General features: G+C 41.1%; 2 protein-coding genes across 3 annotated transcripts in view; one reads left to right on the top strand and one right to left on the bottom strand.

Moving 5' to 3' along the window:
• b3gat2 (beta-1,3-glucuronyltransferase 2 (glucuronosyltransferase S)) overlaps nucleotides 1-8,431 on the top strand; it is a 47,588-nt gene extending 39,157 nt beyond the window's left edge. The window contains exon 4 of the mRNA XM_061788930.1: nucleotides 6,966-8,431. Coding sequence (XP_061644914.1) covers nucleotides 6,966-7,052 — 87 coding nt within the window. The 3' untranslated portion in view covers nucleotides 7,053-8,431. The remainder of the gene's footprint in view (nucleotides 1-6,965) is intronic.
• A 291-nt stretch (nucleotides 8,432-8,722) lies between these two features.
• LOC133485363 (stromal membrane-associated protein 1-like) overlaps nucleotides 8,723-21,402 on the bottom strand; it is a 76,405-nt gene continuing 63,725 nt past the window's right edge. For both annotated transcript variants that reach the window (XM_061788927.1, XM_061788928.1), the window contains one exon: nucleotides 8,723-12,798. In XM_061788927.1, the coding sequence (XP_061644911.1) occupies nucleotides 12,679-12,798 (120 nt within the window). In that variant the 3' untranslated portion in view covers nucleotides 8,723-12,678. The remainder of the gene's footprint in view (nucleotides 12,799-21,402) is intronic.

The raw sequence follows: 21,402 nt of genomic DNA, 5'->3' as shown, positions 1-21,402 counted from the left end.
GCCCCTTTTGGCACTTGCTTTTATGAAGCCACTCATCCTCTTGACAACCATCACAGAGGTGCCTTCAAAGACCTGCTGAGAAATGGATTCTATTACCCGCTTCCAAGGGAATCATCAACTAAAAGTATTACAGTCCACTGTTTCCAGGCTAAACAGGTTTTACTTATTTGTTCCCCCCGTTATTTTGACAGTGTTGGCATTTGTGATGTTTACTGAAGGAAATGAAATGTAGACCAAAAATGCAATGCAAACTTGCAGCTACTCCAATTAAACAAAGGTTCACATTTCAAGTTATTTCATGTCACATAATAAACAATATTTATTCATCAAATGATCCTTTTATAAACTATCATTAATTAAAAAAACAAATAACTGTAGTTGGTTGTTTATTTGGGTACATGTTTTTTCATGTTGTTTTTTTCCAAAAATGCCAGTTGCACTTTTTTTTTTTATATAATAGTGATTCTTGCTGATGAGTTTATTTTAACTCAACTCTCACATTTGTTACTGTAGCTTATGAATAGGCATAATAGCATTTCATATATCATAATGGCTTAGTAAGGTCTGAATTTTTCAGAAAGAAAAAGCCCGTAATAAAACAGAATTGGTAGGAACACGCAAATACACATATGACACTTTGAGTAACAGATGAGAAATTAACAGTTTACTAACTCAAGTGAAAAAAATCTGAAATTTCATTTCGACATCATGTGAAAAGCTGTGTAAAAATACTCTTCGTTAACCTAAGAGTGTAATTGCTATGTCATTTTTTAGCATTTTTGTAAAAAAAAAAAGACAACAAACACAACAAATTCAACAATAAGGAAAAGTCCAGTCGCCTTGTTTCAACACTTGCAGTTTACCATGACCTGGATAACTAAGAATCTACACACAAACCGAGCTGGGTAGAGTCGCCAGATATTCTACTCAAGTCAGAGTACTGTTACGTTAGAATTACTGTATATGACTCAAGTAAAAGTAAAAAGTAGTCCTTGAGTAAGAAAGTACTCAGTGAAAAAAATGTCCCCATTGTTCTAGTAATTAATATTACTTAATAATTAGATTATATAATATCGGAAGTAATTTCGGAAAATATTCACATTTATTCATTACCTTGTTGCAAATCATGAGCATTTTGAATTTTTTAACCAAACATTTATTTCAACAGTATTATGAATCAGTGAGCGTGCACCATTCAGTTATGCGTCCTTTGTAAATGTATACATAAAAATTGAAGTTGTGGAAGTGCATCGGAAAAAAAAAAAAAAAAAAAAAAGGTTCCAACAAACCAACCTCGTTTTAAGTGGAGCTTTTGACAGAAATTATGTAATATTCAATGTCATTTCTACAGGAGGTATTTATTTCAACACAATTGTAGTGTGACCATGGCACACCATTTTACATTTGTGTGCTCCTGAAACTTGGCATCAATGTCATTTAAGTGTTGGCAGTACACCCTCCAGTGGACAAAATTAGCAAAAAAACTTTACTTTTATTGAAAAATAGCAGTGAACGTGTTCTCCATCCCCACGGGCCGGATTGGACCCCCCGTCAGGGGTGACGGGCCGGTTCTGGCCTGTGGGCCGTATGTTTGACACCCCTTATATAGAGTCTTACTTTTTTACTTGAGAAGACTTTACATAGTGACAACCATATTCAGAATTGTACCTGTTTTTGATTATGTTGCCATTCAAAGTGAATATTCACAACGCTCGAATTAGTTTGGTTATGTGTCGGTCTTAAATTACAAACACATAATAACTATTTGTGCTTTGATTGGCCATGGTCATAACTGACATACGATTGTTGGGAAAGCTGGTAGCCGCCCAAAAGTAGAAGACACATTTTCATCTATTGCTCTCACTACATTGGTAACCATGTGATGATTCCATTTTCTACCATCAGACACCGGTCTCTCAGTCCCAGATTTTGACTGCATAATTTACATTTTCCTCTTTTCGCAATGCATCTTGTGCCAATTGAATGATAATGGAATTCTTTGTGATCTGGTTTTGCATTAATATAGGCTTAATGTATGTATGAACCATTGAATAGCTGGGTAGCAAAGGTCAAAGAACCCCGCCCGCCCCCCACACACAGACACATTTTTATGTCGCTTCCAAGTCCTGTGATGTCATGATGTGGAGAATAATGAATATTGAATCATCTATGAGTGCTTTCAAGCGTGTTGAAACATTTAAAACCTCAGGCCAGATCCAACTTAAGTCCATTGTAAAAAAAAAAAAAAAAATGCAGCAGTAGTTTTATTTTATGTGGCGATTGAAACTATTTGTCCTTATAGAGAGTGTGTACGTGTGTTTGTGTGTTTGCGTGTGGCATCGCAGTATCTCCCTAGAGGATTATTGGTTAAAGTCTCCTGCAGGGAACAGGATAAAGATTCAGACCTGCTGGCTCATCATTTCCAGTCGACCGCTGCTGCAGCTGCAGCTGCGGCTGACAGCTCTGTGTTGAAACTATCACCGCAATTATCAGCCCCATTACCTTTAATGGGGCTGATATGAATGCTGGCCTTTAACAGGCTGTGACATCATCAGTCATTTCACTGGCTGGGTTGAAGTTATGAGATTAATTTGAGAATGAAGAAATATGTCACGGATTGACATCATGACTCACTCAGTAAAGGCTCATCCCAGTCACAATATGACAGCACTCAGTCCATTAATTAGCCTCGGGTTGTGTTCACAGTCAAACACACCCGATTCTTCTCGTCAAATGGTCCGTGTTACTCAGTCTTTTTTGGTACAAGCGTCTCAACCCCAGAATACGGGTTGTATTTTCATGACCGGTGACGGCGGGCGGCGTCAACCTGCACAGCGGCAGGTTGGACCGGGTTCTGGTAAGCCAGCGTATTTAAAAGAGGCTGGATCTGTGCCGCTGTGGGAGCGAACACAGCCCGTTTCAATCGATCGATGTTCGATCCCTTTGAATGTGGCGCACTCTCAGTCTCTCGTGGAAGCATCTCTGTGCGGACGAGAACAATGCAATCGGTGTGTGACTGGAGCTTTGTTACTGATCATGGCCGGTGTGGCAACAGACAATGTGAGCGGGTACCCTTATTAAATACAGAATGAGCAGGTGATAAACTTAGATACGCATCTATCTATGCATCATGTTTCTATCCCCACAGACGTCAGATTTGCCTGTGCCCTGATCAAAATTACCCAAAATTGCGTTAAGTCCGCTGCACCAAGATTTTTAGTTCAGACCGACCTTCTGGCACCAAATAATGTCAAAGGTCAGTTGATCTGCTAAATTGGCAAAAACACGCAGCGAGCCTTCCGCTTGCACGCAAATAAGGATACGCCAGGATTTGTGCCCCACTGCAAATGCGTCGTCTATGAAAACAGAGCCCAATACTGTATGTGCAATGAGCTCAACACTTGGAAGTTGATTAAAGGTGAACATGACCAGAGTGAAGTTACTGGCAGGCAGCGTGGATTCCCGTTCCACTCTGTGAATAGGTGTCTTTCTCTATATGTGCCTTGCAACTGAGTGGTGAGCAGCCCCGGGGTGGAGTCCACATTTTTGCCAGGAATCAGATGGGATAGGCTCCATTTCCCCGCAACCCTAAACAGGATAAGCGCTATAGAAAATAGATGGCTGGCGAGAGGGACACAAGGAGAGGACTGAAAAATGACACTTGGGTCTATTTAATTTGAATTGACTTTCGGGCTTTTGATAAATGGTGTTTTATTCTATTATTGTAGACTTAATGCATCAGTGGCAAGCAGCAGATGTGGTTTGCTTTCCTGAGTTTTTCTACATATCGATTGTATGCCGTTTGATCCATTTGTTTATTAGATTTATTGCAAGAGGACTCGTGTTGCTTTTGGCTTTTTTTTTTGGGGGGGGGGTAAGACATGTAAGTAGAAATAAAATAAATTATGTTTCTCATTAAGTCCACAATTATGTAATTCCACAATAATGATGCACCTTGTATAGGTTTGTAAACACATTTTTAATCCCAATGTGTTATTTTATGCTAACAAATGATCAGTGGTGACCGACATTTGATTAACAATAGCACTCACCTGCAGTATATAGCCATACAGTTTGGAAGATTGCTCTCTTCTAGCTTAGTGGCTAGTAAAATACTGAACATAAGTAGTACTCGGTCAATTAAGAGGAAAGCAGACAAGCTAATTATAAACTAGTTCTGTTGTTCATAAAAGCTATACATAAAAAAAGAAGCCACAGGTTGATTGTAAATGTGTGTATCTGCCTCTTTGACAAAAATTCAAAGGGGTCTTTTTTTTTTGCCCTCACTCCACTGCAGAGTAGCATAACAATCTTTGTTTGGAGTTGGATTTTTTGAAATGTTATTTATTTTATTTATTTGTACATGTTTCGCATTCCAACTATACCATTTATATGATGTCAAAATGACTTGTATATTTCAGCACATTTTGGGTACGACTAATCAAATAAGACACAGGTGTCAAACTGGTAGCCCGGGGGCCAGATCCGGCCTGCCACATCATTTTATGTGGCCCGCGAAAGCAAATCAAAATTGCTCATTGTGTTCTGGCGTAATACCATTGAGATATTTGCAAGCATTTTTTTTGTTACCGATCCCCCTTTGAAAAGAAATGCAATAGTCGAAAAACAAGTTTTTCAAAACTAGTAATTCATCAATGTGTTGTGTATACTGTATGTAATTACAGTATATGAGGTAATCTTTCATTAGTATGGGTTCACAGTCGTAGCGGCCCTCCGAGGGAAGTCATAACTACGATGTGGCCCGTGACAAAAAATGGCTTTGACACCCGTGACTTAAGAAATTACATTACGTTGATACTTTTCAGTTATTTGGGTAATTTCCCAGTTGTTTTTTCTTCACAAACTTCTAATTCTGATGAGGAGAAGTCTTTTTTTCCTTCCTCTCTGGATGCTATTAAGGGGAAGAAACCACCCAGATAAAGCTTTTGGTCTCCAAGTTGCCTCAGGGAAAGAAGAGAATTTAAAAAAGAAAAAGAAAAGCGAGAGCACGCAAAGCCATAGGAGAAAAAGTCAGCCATGCCAAATGTGAAAAAAGGAGCAGGATATTCCAGGGCAACACAAAGGTCACTCTTAGTGCAGGTGGACACAAACGCACAAACATACACACACGCACACACACAGTCGCCACAGCTCTGGCACAGTTCTTAGTGGATGTTGCATTAGTCTCGTTAAGTATGCAAAGTGGGCCAATTAGTGGCACAGTGGGTAGGAAGTGACATATTCCAAGTGAAGAAGCCCCCACACACACAGTTGTGGTATTTGCAGCCTGCTGTAAATCAACCCCCTGTGAACCTCAGAGTACAAAATGTTGCTTTGGAGTCACAAATGTCATACACATCGGAATTCTAAGTTAATTAGCTTTAGGGAGATAATAAATAAATGGGGTGCTAATATAATGACTCGTTGCTCTCGTTGAAAGCATCAATCTTTGCAGGTGTCAAAGTGTTTTCTCACCATTATCGTTGTAACATTGACTGCAAAATGTGTAAAAGAGCTGCAGCGATGGGTGTTGTTTTTGCTCGGAGACATTTCGTGATGTGTCAGAATGGAGAATCCCTCCTGGCACATGCACCAGCAAGAAGCAAAACACAATGGAATATGAGTGCAGTGCTCGCCGAAAAACATTTTGAAGGGAAATGTAGTAGTAGTCAATTCCCCCCAAATCCTAATTTCAGAGTAGCAGTTGGGTGCTTTGGCAGCACTGGCACATTTAGATGCACCCACTGCAGTCACTCAAGCAGATATTTGATCCACATGTTATTTTGACCCGGCAAAGTGCAGGTGAAGGCAAGCTATATGGAGTCGTCTTCTAAGAACGACTATCCAAACTGGGTCACTGGTTGGGAAACAGGAAGCAAAGATTCAATTCCCATTCAGTGACTGTGTGAATATGAGTGTGAAAGGTCCGTCCCCATATGTCCCCTGTGATGGAGTGGCGACCAGTGCATGGCATAATAATCAGCATTTCGCACAGTCACTGGGGAACGGCTTCAGCTACCCCACAACAGGATAAGTGGTACGGAAAATGGATGGATGGAAATCCAAACTGGGCCACATAAAAAATAAAAATGTGTAACTTAAATCCAGCCAGGATTTGGTGACACTATCAAACTTCTAAATGCTATACAGGTATTTTTTTTGTGAATTTTAGGATACTTAATTGTAATGTAAATTCAAAAAGAGGTTACACACATATAACTTAAAAACAAAAGCATGTCGAGAACCTTACCTTTTGCTGAGTACTTCCTACAATAAGTACTTTCTTTGTATATAGTCATTTACATTTCCCTCTAAGGTTTATCATCACTGATATTCTTGTGGAAACATATACCCACAATTTTTTTTTCTCTCTCACAAAATTATAAGAAAAACATGATAAACAATGAAAAGTAATTGCTGGGTGCAATCAGACTCATCTAACTTACTTACTTTTTACCCTTTGAGCCCTTTTTCCTTCGAGTTTTTCGGTTGAACTTCAAATTGTTTCTGCTAAAACAGTCAAGTGTCCACTGTCTAATATTGTATTTAACCAACCTGATAGGGCATGAGAGGTGCTGCATAGAGAAATGTGAAACTGCCCAAAGACAGGTGTGCCACGCTAGTAGTGTCATCAAATTCTAAAATATTTGAGGCTGCAATTGTAGCAAAAGTGCATCAGTCAAGTGTTGAGCAAAGGCTTATGTGCATGTTGGTTTCTTATTCTTAAGTGTTTTCAAAAAGAATTCCCCCCCAAAAATGTCAGGTGTTATGTTGAAACCTCGAGGGGGAAAATGTCATTTTGGAATAAGGGTGCAAAAAAAACAAAAAAAAAACAACTGGCAACAGATGTCAGGCCACTGCTAACTATATACTGTAGTTTTATAATAATCTGTGATCTGCATTCAAACATGATATATATTTTTTTTTTAGTAATTCAACTGCTTTTTTGTTACCTTTTTTCCCAGGTGCTGGTTTGGCATACACGCACTGAGAAACCACACCTTGGAAATGAGTCTAAACATCCTAAGGACACAGTTGTCATTGAGGTGTGAGATATGAAGAGAAGTGTATTTAAAACCAGAATGGGCTTCCGGATTATGACCACATGGCTGGCAGCATATTGCTCGTTCTCCCCAATGAATAACAACCTAACACTGTGCAAGTGCATCAGTCGAGAACTGTCAACATGAACAGTGAGAGTCGGACACCACTGAACAATGTCCAACCATCTACTTTCAACGCCTGAATGACACTTCAGGGTTGACAGAGGGGGCTGGAGTCAATCCCAGGTGACCTTGGTCCCAGACTGATCACCTGTCAATTAAAGAGCAGCAATGGAAAGTTTGAAACACCACCAATGACTGCAAACTGTACATTTCTTCCCTACTTGGTTGTAAAATAAAAAATAAATAAAATGAAAAAAATCAGCATTGTGTTTAAGTCCAAATGTGATTTTTTTTTTTTGTGATTTAAGCATGACTTGAGGTGTGTAATACTGTGATGTAACCCTAAACAATCAAGACTTGTGGTCTGTTTAAAAGTACTTGCCAACATTGTCTGACATGACTACTGTAACATTCCGAGTTAATGATCATCAGAGATCTGAATGAATTGTCTTTCAGTTCTATTTGATAAATGTGTGTTTCATCATCTGTACCAACCAAGACACAAAACATGTTTAGGAAGAGGACCATAAAGTGATGAGATCAGTGGGTTAATTAATTTGCATCTTGAAGCAGTTAAAGCAAAATGGAATTCAGTATTTATACTCTGGATTCAGGCTCAACTAGAAGAAGAACATAGTACAACGATGAGAAGTTGAATTCAAGTACAGTACACTCTTCTGGGCAACATTACTTTGCTTCTGGGCAACATTACTTTGCTAAATGCAACACTGGAATAGGAGTCAGAACATTCTGAGAGATTGTCAGTGAAGGATGTGAAATGTCAAATACCCACCCCAAATCAGAGGGGAGACACGTTTTCTAGTAATGGAAGCAAAGGCAGAGGATGATTTCAGGTAGGAATTCTGTAAATTGCAAAGTAAAGTGGTGCATGCAATGAGCCTTGAGGGTCCCCTGAAGAGGTCATGGAATATACACATATGACTGCTTTACAAAGCAGCAAGAAGGGAAGTATTCAATACTCATATCTTGTATACTTTGATAACTTGGTTAGTCTTGTTAGCCACCGAGATAAACAGAAGCTGTGATCTTTTTACATCTCTATTTGTGAATGTAAAACAAACAAAATTGATTGTTTTGAAGCTTTATGACATGCACGAATATCCTTCCTGTTCAGTACATAATACACAGAAATCCAATTTCTTATCACCTTCAAGGTCTTACAGAAAAGAAAAATGAAGAAATTCTTCCAGATGTGGTGTCTTTATTCATAATAATGAATAAAAAGTTAATGTGGTAACAATTTAGTGATGCCTAAATTATTATTTGTAACGGCTGTTATTCCCCTCTAAATGACCCCAAAGTTTAACATAATGTGGGTATGTGTACCCTCTCATTGTCAATGTTTTGACAGTTGTCCAAATAACAAGAAACCATCACTAATGCGGACAGACACAGAAAAAGCTCAGCTCAATTGAGTACTGCAGTTAGAAGGCATCAAGTCACATCCCAAAGTACAATTGTCTACTATAAATACAGCATCACAGTATTGAACAACACAGGATAAAGTAGTGTATAATAAAGAGAGCACAGTTACATCAAGGATCCAACATCCTTTATTGCAAATGTTCTGCTGGTAAACGCTGGAACCAATACAAATGAAATGGAATTCCCAAAACACAAAATAGTAATCTCGTCTTTGAACAACAATGAACACAGATACATTTATGGTATTAATGCACAGAGACATGTTTTGTATTAGGCACCGAAACAAATGTAGACAAATGTAAATAAACCTGGACGACATGTCGTGTTGATGTCTCATCCACACTAAGCACATACAGTATAGTTCGCTTAACAGTGAATATTTACTGCGCGGCCACGGGACCCTGTTAGGAGTGAATGTGATTTTCTGCATCGGTGTGGCAGTGAATCGTTTTTGTGTGTGTTTGCAGTTGTACTGTTGCTTTTACCCTCAGCATGAACTCAACAGCAATGATGGGACCCATCAAGCATTTTCATACAGGTCACCACTGTCTCATTGGTCATGCAGGTTTATTTGCTTCACACTAATTGTGCTTCTTTTGCACGACACGCAACAACAAACACAATAAAAATGGGATGGCAGAACACTAGGTTAAGATTCAACTAGGGATTTTACATTGCATTTTTATAGACTGGAGGAAGAGATTTGCTGGGTGTTCTACAGTTGAAAGTAAATACACTTTTCACTATTCTGTTCCCTGAGGACAATCTTGGGAAACAGAACCACAATACACTGAGATACAGTACCATATTTTCACGACCATAAGGCGCACTTAAAGGTCTTAAATTTTCTCCAAAATGGACCAAAATCCAAAATCTGTAAATGTTGTTGTGTGACTTTGATGAGCACTCCGCTTGACTGACTGGGAGCATTTCCTGCCGACACGCTGCTTATATAGAGGAAAGGCGGACATGGCTGAGGACAGCATGCGGACGTTAAAGGGGGAAGGTTGTGCGTGAAGGAGGACGCTAAAGGCACGCCCCCATTCGGTATATAGTTCCGGTATGTGCATCGGTTTGGCTAAGGACCCCCGAAAATGGCACCTACGAAGAGACACGCTTACGAAGCACAGTTTAAACTGCAAGCTATCAGTTACGCAGAGCAACATGGGAATCGAGCAGAATTCAAGATCAACGAATCCATGGTTCGCAAGTGGAGGAAGCAGGAAAACGAGCTTCGCCAAGTCAAGAAGACGAAGCTGAGTTTCCGCGGAAATAAGGCGAGGTGGCCCGAGTTGAAAGAGCAACTGGAGCAATGGATTCATGAGCAAAGAACAGCCCAACCACATCACCAACATGGACGAGGTGCCACTCACTTTCGACATCCCGGTGAACCACACTGTGGAGAAGAACGGTAGCAAAGAAGGGGACCGGCACGGTAGCGATACGCACAACGGGGCGTATGTTTTAGCGTGCATGCATGCTACCGTATCTTTTAAGCTAGCGTATGTTTTACCATGCCTGCGCCCAATAATACGGTGCGCCTTGTGTATGTGTTAAATGCAGAAATAGACCCCGTAACTGAGACTGCGCCTTTTAATACGGTGCGCCTTATGGTCGCGAAAATACGGTACTCGCTCTGCAGTATTTAAAGTGCACTGAGATGGATCGCTGTGATTCTGCGGTAGTTCAAATTGCCTTCAGGAATGCAGGAGCAGTCCCCAAACAAAATGAACGACTTAACTGGCTCAGAGCCCAGTGCTGAAATGACCCACATGCAGAGTTTTGTTATAGATGATATGGCATGACTGGTTCCAAGTCAACCCTTAGATCAGTCAGAAACTCCAAAATTGGATTGCTGAATAGACGATATGTTGTAATCATTTTTGGCTATGGGAAAAACATTTATTTTATTTCTTTATTTTTACACAAGTGAAAAAGATCCGTCCTCCACATCACCTCATTTTCCCTGCATCTCCTCATCATGGTAACGCACAGGGGTGCCATTTGCACCTGCCTTTGAGACGTGCTTTTTAAAGATGAAAAATCATCCATTGCAATTCATTTGCAATTCAGTTTGATAATTCACATTGGATGTGCTAAATTAATGTAACCTATTTGCATATACTCCTCACAGAAAGCAGACGTAATCCTGGGTGCGCCCTGTTAGTGGATCAGTTTCCACGTCTGTTTGCATGAGCAATCAAGTTTACACCCATATTTGCATGTGAAAACCTTTAGTCAATCAGCCTCTCAGTGAGCAGTAGTAATGGACTACAATGCAAATATGCCGGGTTTGGTGGGGACTTTTCGGTATACGGCCATAAACGAACTCAAACAAAATATGTCGAACAATGACTCAGCATGGATCCTTGATATATTTTAATTGACTGAATTATATAATTTATAAGAACAACAGTGATACATATTTTCATACTGTAAATGTACTTTAGAATTGGCTAAGCAATTATACTAATTGAATCTGCTTTTTCATTGAAAACAACACCATAAAACATCAACCACAAATTCTATATTGTCTATATTGTCATATATATATATATATATATATATATATATATATCATGTGTGTGTGTGTGTGTGTGTGTGTGAGAATCGACGACTAAACACTCAGAACAGTTTTACCAAATCAACTTACAAATGTAATCATTTTGAATTATTTCACATTGCACAGCTGGCTGTAAGGACTGACTCCTCGGATGAGATTTATACACCAAGTGGAAAGGAGAAACATACGGTGGCCCGGAAGTGCAAAACACAACAGCAAATAACTAAACACAACAGAAAATAACGAATCACAACGACAAATAACTAAACACAACAGCATATGAAAAAAACCAAAATGAAATTAAGCTACCGGAAAAGGTAGAGACTGTTCGTGGATAATACTCATTGCTGATTGGACGAACCTACCGGAAGAGGTAGTACTGGTGATTGAGATAAGACTATTCGCTGATTGGACAAGAGGGACGACTCGATTGGACGGCGACGTCTGTGCAGCCCAACCAGTTTTAAATGAGTTGTCAGCGTGCGCATACTAATTTGAATATGATGATTTAGCCTTGAGCATATCTATCCAGTATCACCTCATATGTATGTGTAACGGGAGCAAGCTAAGGTTGCTAGCCGCTGCGTTAGCGGCCCGGACACTCGTCTCCCAATACATGATACGGTGAGAGCGTGGATTCGAACCCCGGTGTGGTCGACCGCACAGGAAGTGTCGCAGTAGTTCCAGAATGTAATGCAGATCCACAAAATCACGGGTTACATATGTCCCCAGTCAAAGTATTGTTTGATAGCAGTAGCTACGTTTGAATCACCGGTAAAGCTTATTTCAAAGACCAAGTCAGACGCGGAATAACTTCCTCGTCAAAGCATCCAATCAAGTCGTCCCTCTCGTCTAATCAGCGATACATCTATTCCCTGACCAGTGCCTGCTTTTTCCGGTAGCTTCCTTTCATTTTGTTTTTTCATTTGCTGTTCTATTTAGTTACTTGTTGGGATTAGTTATTTGCTGTTGTGATGAGGTCAAAGTGTCCGTGACATGAATGACTGACGTGACCACTGGCTACGGCTCTGGAGTTCACATATCCTTTTCACACAAATACAGTACTGGCCATAATATGACTTGCCCACCTCTATAGAGAAGGTGAGAGGGCAGGTGTGGGAGGATTATACCATGCACAGCGGAGAGAGGAGACCAACCACCACAAGGGGTTCATATCTACTGTACGTAGTCAATGACTATTAACTATCTAATCATTTTATTCATGATATTATAGGACTATAAGATTACTACAGCGGATACTCCGTCCAGCAGTGTCCTCTATTGTTTGTTGTGCTGTAACTCTACCTACTCTTCACACAATACCAACAGGAAATCAAAAAGAGATCCACTTAAGAGAAAACATGATGGCTGCCAGTTTTGTTTTGTTTTTCCCCCCTCACTGTATTGTCTTGGCTTTTTAAAGGAACCTTGGGGATGCTACGGTGGAGGGTTGTTAAGTAGGTGCCACAGGCTGCACTACTAATTTTCTGGGCTGCTCACTCGTCACTTCCACAGCTGAGTGCTGAGGGTCTGTCCGGAAGCTGCTGGTGCTGCGGACCAACTGGCTGCCCCTGATGGTGGCGCGCCTCCATTTGTGGCCATGCCTGACATCTGCCGGGATAACTGAGGGAGGAAAGCAGAGAGACGAGAGTGGAAGAGTTCATACCACTAAAAGCAGCGATATTTAACCCAGAAATAGTAAGGAAAAACACACAAATACACAAACACGCACGTGCGCACACACAAAGAGCCAATGCGATCTCAGATACTGTATGGACCGGCTTTCAGTCACTATACCTCAGCTCCCACTCTATCACCAATCAGAAAGCCACACATAGCAGAAAGACGCACATGGATTGACATTCTAATGCTCGTATTAAAGACCTGCATGCACCTGGAATCAGACACTACAAGCTCCATGTCAACAGCATTTTCTAACAATCCAGATATTTCAAACTCCTTTGACAGGAAGCGTCTTACATTCTGTGCGTGTCAATGATGCTATCTAACATCACCGGTCCTTGAACAATATTGACAAATTACAGACAAGTCAACCAGAAAAAGAAACCTAACAGCAACTAAAGAAGAGACCTGGAGGAGGTGAGTGATAAAACATTGCGTTGGGGTGAGTAATGTATGCAACACTTGCTGCGTCAGAGGGCCGTTAACGTCATCCACGATGCCACAAAAACGTACCCCTTTTTTTTTACACATTCACACCAGGTGTTTAATCAATGAATCGACCAATATATTTCTTGGTTCAATCACAACGTGGATTTTAACAGTCGTTTTGGACATGCCGCACACATTTTGACATCATGAGGCCAAGACATGACTAGCAATGAATAAACAGTACCTCATCATTGTGAGTCTTTAAAAATATGTTCGAAGAGGGAAGTGGTCACTGAGCATAGAGTGTCGTCAGCAGGCTCCAACAAAGATAGAACAGAAAGAGACTAGAAGAGTCACAGAAATGCATAGAAGTAGACGTCCTTTAAAATGTATTGGTCAATTCATGGAGCAAATACCTGTTGTGAATTTTGTCATTTAACTCTTTGTTAGAGAACAGCACGTTTGTGCAAAAAAGTACAGAAACACTGAACATGTATAGATCTGTGGATCTCGGGGGTGGATATCCCCACTCGTTACTCGTGCGCATGTCCACTCGTGATTAACGAATCAGATTCACAATCAACTGTTCGAAGAAGACTTCGAGAGAAGAAATATAAAGGCCATACCACATGATGCAAACCACTCATCGGCAAAATGAATCGGAAGGCTAGATTGGATTTTGCAAAAAGTACAGATGAGCCACAAAAGCTTTGTAACAAAGTTTTATGGACTGATGAGACCAAGCTTAACTTTGCTCACTAGTTTTTTATGGATGATGCAAGTCATGATGGTAGCAGCAGAATGAATTCTGAAGTCTACAAAACCATTTTGTCTTGCAAGTTACAGAAAAATGCATCAAAACTATTCGGGAGAAGCTTTATCATGCAACATGACTATGACCCAAAACACAATGCCAACACAACAAAGGACTTCATCAGGGGGAAAAAGTGGGAAGTCATAGACTGGCCAAGTCAATGTTCAGACCTAAACCCAATAGAGCATGTATTTTACCTCCTGAAGAGGAGACCTAAGGAACCCCCAGAAACAAACAAGACCTGAAAGAGGCTGCAATAAAGGCCTGGAAAAGCATTTCAAATAAAGAATGCAACAGTCTGGTGAAGTCAATAGGTTGCAGGCTTGATTCAGTTATTGCAAATAAGGTTTATGTCACCAAATATTAAATGATATTCATCCATTCATTTTCTTTACTGCTCATCCTCACGAGGGTCACGGGCTGCTGGAGCCTATCCCAGCTAGACAATAAATAAGTAACATTTTTAGGACCTCAGTTAGTTACATGAGAGCGTAAACAGCTCTCACTTACAATGCAGTACAGTTGATCACAAGCTACAAGAAAAATATTGTATTTGTATTGGATTTACATCTCTTTGACAGTCACAATCAAAGCTGAAGTTATCTTTGTACAGGCAGAATATTTGATACAGCTCTTGTACTGTATTGGATATTAATACATTGCCCGGTCATAATCTTTTGGCTGGTCGTTGGACGAGGTGTGTCAATAAAGTTTTAGACTGGTGTTACAAAAGATATTTAAAACGCAAACTACAAGCTTTCCTCTTCGACGTAATCCCCGTGGAGTCGAATTCACTTTCCCAGCCTTCTCGGACACTCCTTTAGTCACTTGTTAAAGGATTCTTCCGGGATTCTATGCAGCTCCGTAGTCCTGCCATCCTTATGCTGATCACGTTTTCAGAACTGGTCCACTTGATGAATGAGAGGAAAAAAAAAAAAAAATCACATAGAGCCGGTTCTCGCTCCAGCACTGCTGTTCTTTACGGCCCGTGACTGTCTGAGGCTCAGGGCATTGAGAGCAGGTGCATTTTCATGGTGAATCAGAATCTGTTTGTAAATGTGCTTGTTGATCGTATCGCCCTGTAGCAAGAACTTGCAGTGGATGAAGCCCCTCACAGTGAGGAATGTGATCAACTAGTTCTCCCAAAAATTACTTAAGAGTAAAAAGTACACAGTGAAATAATTACTCAAGTACTGAGTAAATAGTAACTTCTAATTTTTTTAACCACAGCATGAACATCAATTAAAAAAAAAAAAATACAAAATAAAATGTGAATGCGCAAATTGTGATGATGCTGTGTGTGTGAATGCACAGTCAAGACTACAACAAAACATCTGCAATTTACTGCCCGGTGTTTTCTCAAGTTATAAGTGAGCTGAAATATCCACGTTTGGGCAGACAGTGCAAGACAAATCCTACAATACATGAAAGCTGTTGTTTTTGTTCGTCTAAATCTAAACAAGTAGCGCGCCGTTGCGTTCATGGTAACGATGACCTTCCCAACATGGCCGCCACATAGGCACGACAATCAGCCGGGCTGGCATATCTAGTGTTAATACCTATGCCCAGGAAGCCCAATGGAAGAGGTTGTGTGAGTTCATGTGACTTTTTTGTGTCGTTTGAATGGTGAACTAGACTTAAACGTCACTAGCGCTTAAACAGCGCCCGATGCGGAAGTTGAAGTCGTAGTCTTGCGCACAAAATAGTTGATACATAAGCAATAATTGATAAATAAAAGTAGCGAGCGACATTTAGATCATTGTAACGGAGTATAAGTACCGTTACTTAACAGCAGAAGCGGCGTTTTTTTTCTGGTCTCTTCAACTCCTGCGACTCGCACATTAGTCCACCGCGGAGTAATATTCAGAAATTACATCTGTGTGTGGATGGTGGATGTATGAAATGGATCTAGCTGCCAGCGTTCAAGGAGTACGAAACAGCCTATGACAGCAGCAACGGCAACCCCCCCGGAAAAACTCATCGGATCGTTACGATTCACTTGAAAGGCCTATTTTGAGTTCAAAACAGCGAAGTTCACTGAAAGGCGACTGATTTGCATGTATGTTGAATTCCTAATTTTGTGGGTTTTATGAGCTGGAAGCCCAAATGATGTAAAAATGAACAAATAAATACTTGAAATTGTTTAAATTGTGGGCCCTGAATCTATGAAAGTTTAACTTTTTGAATGGAATTATGGAAATAAACATACTTTTACATGATATTCTAATGTTTTGGAAAGGGTCTGTAGGTTCAGGTTCAGGAGATATTCTAATGTTTTGGAAAGGGTCTGTAGGTTCAGGTTCAGGACTGTTGCTGGCCAGTTATTACGTTATCGGCCTATTACGTTGTAAAAAGGAGAAATTTATTACGTCATGAGCTGTAATTACATTATGGACTTCTACATGCCGCTATTAATAGTTTCAACTGTAAATATACGACAAACTATCCCTACTATCCCAAAACATTGGAACATCATTTGAAATTCACGACATTACCGTGAAATATAAATGACTTACAGATTACTTTATTTTGGGAAAATGCACCGGAAGTGTGCGTGTACATGCACATGGGGCAAAGGCTCTCAGAAACGTTTACTAACAACTCAGGCTAAATTTTGCTCCTCCCCGACATACAAAGATCTTAGTCTCACAGTTGAGAGAAACTTTCTATGAGAGAGTTTCTTTGACACCCAATACTACGTTTCTGTTAACCAGGGCTATCTTGTGGCATCTTAGAGTGTTATACCAAGATGAAAATATGTGGCTTTTGCAGCAAATAGCTGAGGACAAGTTCCACAGAAAAAAGGAGGGGATGATTCGTCAAACAATACTGTAAATAGCACTGAATATCTACTATATGCTCAGGTTCAGATTTCGGTTTTGTTCATGAAAACTGCTTTCAAACTATTTATTGGTGTCACTAACTTGAAAACCAGAGCATTGTCTATGAAAAACAAGCATTGTGAAGCTGAGAGAAGGTGGAAAAAGCTGTTGAGCAAACATTCGCCAGAGCCAGGACAACCATTTGGAATGTCCTGAAGAAGAAGAAAGAAACCACTGTCTAAAAGACCTTGAATGGGTAGACCAAGGAAAACAACAGCAGTTGATGAGAGAAACATTGTGAGAACTAAAAAGAAAGACTCTAAAAGATGAACAACAACCTCCAGAGAGCAGGAGTGAAGCTACAACAAGCCACTGTTCGTAGACTGTATTAACTAAAGTAAAGCGGCTACACCAGAAGCAGCAAACCACTCATTAGCATCAAGAATAGCAAGGCCAGGCTAGAATTTGCCAAAAAATATGGAGACACCTTGAAACTTATGGAATAAAGTTTTATGGACTAAAGTGACAAAGATTAACATGATGAAGAGCTAAAGCTTTGAGAAAGAAAGGAGAAAGAAGGGATCCGCTTATAATCTCAAACATACAAAATCTGTGAAAGACTGTGGCGGTAAGGTCATGGTTGGGCTTGCATGGCTTCTTCTGGGATGGGCTCATTAATCTTGATTGATGATAATGACATGATAGCAGCAGCAAAAAGAGCTCAGAAAGCTGCAGAAACACTTTGTCTTTCAATTTACAACCCCAATTCCAAGGAAGTTGGGACGTTGTGTTAAACAAAAACAGAATATAATGATTTGCAAATCGTGTTCAACCTATATTTAATTAAATACACTACAAAGACAAGATATTTAATGTTCAAACTGATAAACTTTATTGTTTTTAGCAAATAATCATGAACTTAGAATTTTATGGCTGCAACACGTTCCAAAAAACATGGGACAGGGTCATGTTTACCACTGTGTTACATCACCTTTTCTTTTAACAACATTCAATAAACGTTTGGGAACTGAGGACACTAATTGTTGAAGCTTTGTAGGTGGAATTCTTTCCCATTTTTGCTTGATGTACAGCTTCATTGTCTTTGCTGAAATAAGCAGGGGCGTCCATGAAAAAGACGTTGCTTGGATGGCAGCATAAGTTTTTCCAAAACCTGTATGTACCTTTCAGCATTAATGGCGCCTTCACAGCTGTGTAAGTTACCCATGCCATTGGCACTAACACAGCCCGATACCATCACAGATGCTGGCTTTTGAACTTTGCGTCCATAACAGTCCGGATGGTTCTTTTCTTCTTTGGCCCGGGGGACCAGATGTCCACAATTTCCCAAAACAATCTGAAATGTGGACTCGTCGGACCACAGAACACTTTTCCACTTTGCATCAGTCCATCTTAGATGAGCTCGGGCCCAGAGAAGCCGGCGGCGTTTCTGGGTGTTGTTGATAAATGGCTTTTGCGTTGCATAGTAGAGTTTCAAGTTGCACTTACGGATGTAGCGCCGACCTGTATTTACCGACATTGGTTTTCTGAAGTGTTCCTGAGCCCATGTGGTGATATCCTTTATACATTGATGTCAGTTTTTGATGCAGTGCTACCTGAGGGATCGAAGGTCACGGGCATTCAATATTGGTTTTCGGGCTTGCTGCTTACATGCAGTGATTTCTCCAGACTCTCTGAACCTTTTGATGATATTATGGACCGTAGATGATGAAATCCCTAAATTCCTTGCAATTGTACGTTGAGGAACATTGGCCTTATACCATTCGACTATTTTCTCACGCACTTGTTCACAAAGAGGTGAATCTTGCCCCATCTTTGCTTATGAATGACTGAGCAATTCAGGGAAGCTCCTTTTATACCCAATCATGGCAGCCACCTGTTCCCAATTAGCCTGTTCACCTGTGGGATGTTCCAAACAGGTGTTTGATGAGCATTCCACTTTCTCAGTCCTTTTTGCCACCTGTTCCAGCTTTTTTGGAACGTGTTGCAGCCATACAATTCTAAGTTAATAATTATTTGCTAAAAACAATAAAGTTTATCAGTGTGAACATTAAATATCTTGTCTTTGTAGTGTATTCAAGTAAATATAAGTTGAACATGATTTCAATTGATTGATGATTTTGAGGCGGCACGGTGGGCGACTGGTTAGAGCGTCAGCCTCACAGTTCTGAGGACCCGGGTTCAATCCCTGGCCCCGCCTGTGTGGAGTTTGCATGTTCTCCCCGTGCCTGCGTGGGTTTTCTCCGGGCACTCCGGTTTCCTCCCACATCCCAAAAACATGCATGAATTGGAGACTCTAAATTGCCCGTAGGCATGAGTGCGAATGGTTGTTTGTTTCTATGTGCCCTGTGATTGGCTGGCAACCAGTTCAGGGTGTACCCCGCCTCCTGCCCGATGACAGCTGGGATAGGCTCCAGCACGCCCGCGACCCTAGTGAGGAGAAGCGGCTCAGAAAATGGATGGATGGATGGATGATGATTTTGTTCACGAGTGAGGGAAGAATGGAACGGGAGATCGACAGGCAGATCGGTGCAGCTTCTGCAGTGATGCGGACTTTGTATCGGTCCGTTGTGGTAAAGAAGGAGCTAAGACGAAAGGCGAAGCTCTCAATTTACCAGTCGATCTACGTTCCTACCCTCTCCTATGGTCACGAGCTGTGGGTCGTGACCGAAAGAACAAGATCCCAGATACAAGTGGCCAAAATGAGTTTCCTCCGCAGGGTGTCCGGGCTCTCCCTTAGAGATAGGGTGAGAAGCTAGGTCATCCGGGAGGATCTCAGAGGAGAGTCCCTGCTCCTCCACACCGAGAGGAGCCAGATGAGGTGGCTGGGGCATCTGATTCGGACGCCTCCCCGGTGAGGTGTTCCGGGCACGTTCCACCGGGAGGAGACCCCGGGGACGACCCACGACACGCTGAAGAGACTACGTCCTTCGGCTGGCCTGGTAATGCCTCGGGATCCCCCCGAGGCATTGGATGAAGTGGTTGGGGAGAGGGAAGTCCCTGCTAAAGCTACTGCCCCTGTACCAGTATAATGCAACTTTTTGGCACTCTATTAAGAAATCTTGATAGGCATACTTACATGATCCTTCACATGGAGGGTTTACGTTCAAAGTAGAATTCAAATTTGCTACTTACTGAATAGCTACTTGATGAATTTAAATTACTCTTCATTTTCTTTAGGGATCGCCACAGTATGTCACTTCCAGCTGCCCTCATGTCTTCCCTCACTACATCTATCAACCTTGTCTTAAGTGTTCCTCTAGCTCCAGCCTCACCATCCTTCTGCCAATATACTCACTACTAAAGTCTGTATAACTTTGTTTCCAAAACATATAACCTTGGCTGTCCCTCTGATGAGCTAATTTTTAATACTATCAAACCCGGTCACTCCGAAAGAGAACAAAATATCTTCACTTACGCCAACTCCAGCCTGCTTCCTGTTGTCTTTTCAGTGTCACTATCTCTCAGCCGTACATCATGGCTGACCTCAACACTGTCTTATAAACCTTCTCATTCATCCTAACAGAGACTCTTCTATCACATAACACACCTGACACTTTCCTCCGCCTGTTCCAAACTGCTTGACTCAGTTTCTTTGCCTGCTTACCACATTCACCATTGCTGTTGGCTGTTGACCCTAAGTATTCAAAGACATCCAAACACAGCATCTCTTCTCCCTGTAGCCTCACTCTTTCCTTCCTACCCCTCTCGTTCATGCATATATATTCTGTATTACTTCAGCTAATATTCATTCCTCTCCTTTCCACTGCATGCCTCCACCTTTCTAAATGTTCCTCCACCTTCTCCCCTGTTTTCTCCGCAGATCACAGTGTCATCTGCGAACATCATGGTCCATGGGGATTCCAGTCTAACCTCATCTGTCAGCCTATCCATCACCGGTGCAAACAGGAAGGGGCTCAGGGCTGATCTCTGATGCAGCCCTACCATCACCTTAAACTGCTCTGTCACACCTACAACACAACACAACCTACTCTTTTCCATGATTCCATTGGCTGACTCATCAACTTTATTACTATGTAGGTTCCGCAACTCTGCACATTGCCCTTGATCTTAAATGGGCATCAGTGCACTTTTACTCCATTCCACAGGCCTCTTCTCACACTCTAGAATTCTATTGAACAACCCGGTCAAAATCTCCACAGCCACATCTCCTAGATGATGCCATACCGCCACAGGTATGTCATCAGGACATTACCTCTTCTACTCTTCCTTCTCTCTCATTTTTCCTTTTTCATCAACTCAAAGTATTATTTCCATTCCATCTATCCAGCACGCTACTGGCACCAGTCAACACATTTCCATATCTATCCTTAATCACCCTAACCTGCTGCACATCCTTCCCATCTCTCTGTCTGGCCAACCTGTGTAGATCTTTCTCTCCTTCTTTACTGCCCAACCTGGCATACATGTCATCATATGCCTCTTGTTTGGGCTGTGCGA

Source organism: Phyllopteryx taeniolatus, chromosome 11 (genome assembly GCF_024500385.1).
Source record: "Phyllopteryx taeniolatus isolate TA_2022b chromosome 11, UOR_Ptae_1.2, whole genome shotgun sequence".
NCBI classification, from domain to species: Eukaryota; Metazoa; Chordata; class Actinopteri; order Syngnathiformes; family Syngnathidae; genus Phyllopteryx; species Phyllopteryx taeniolatus.
This window is presented reverse-complemented; position numbering and strand designations above follow the sequence as displayed.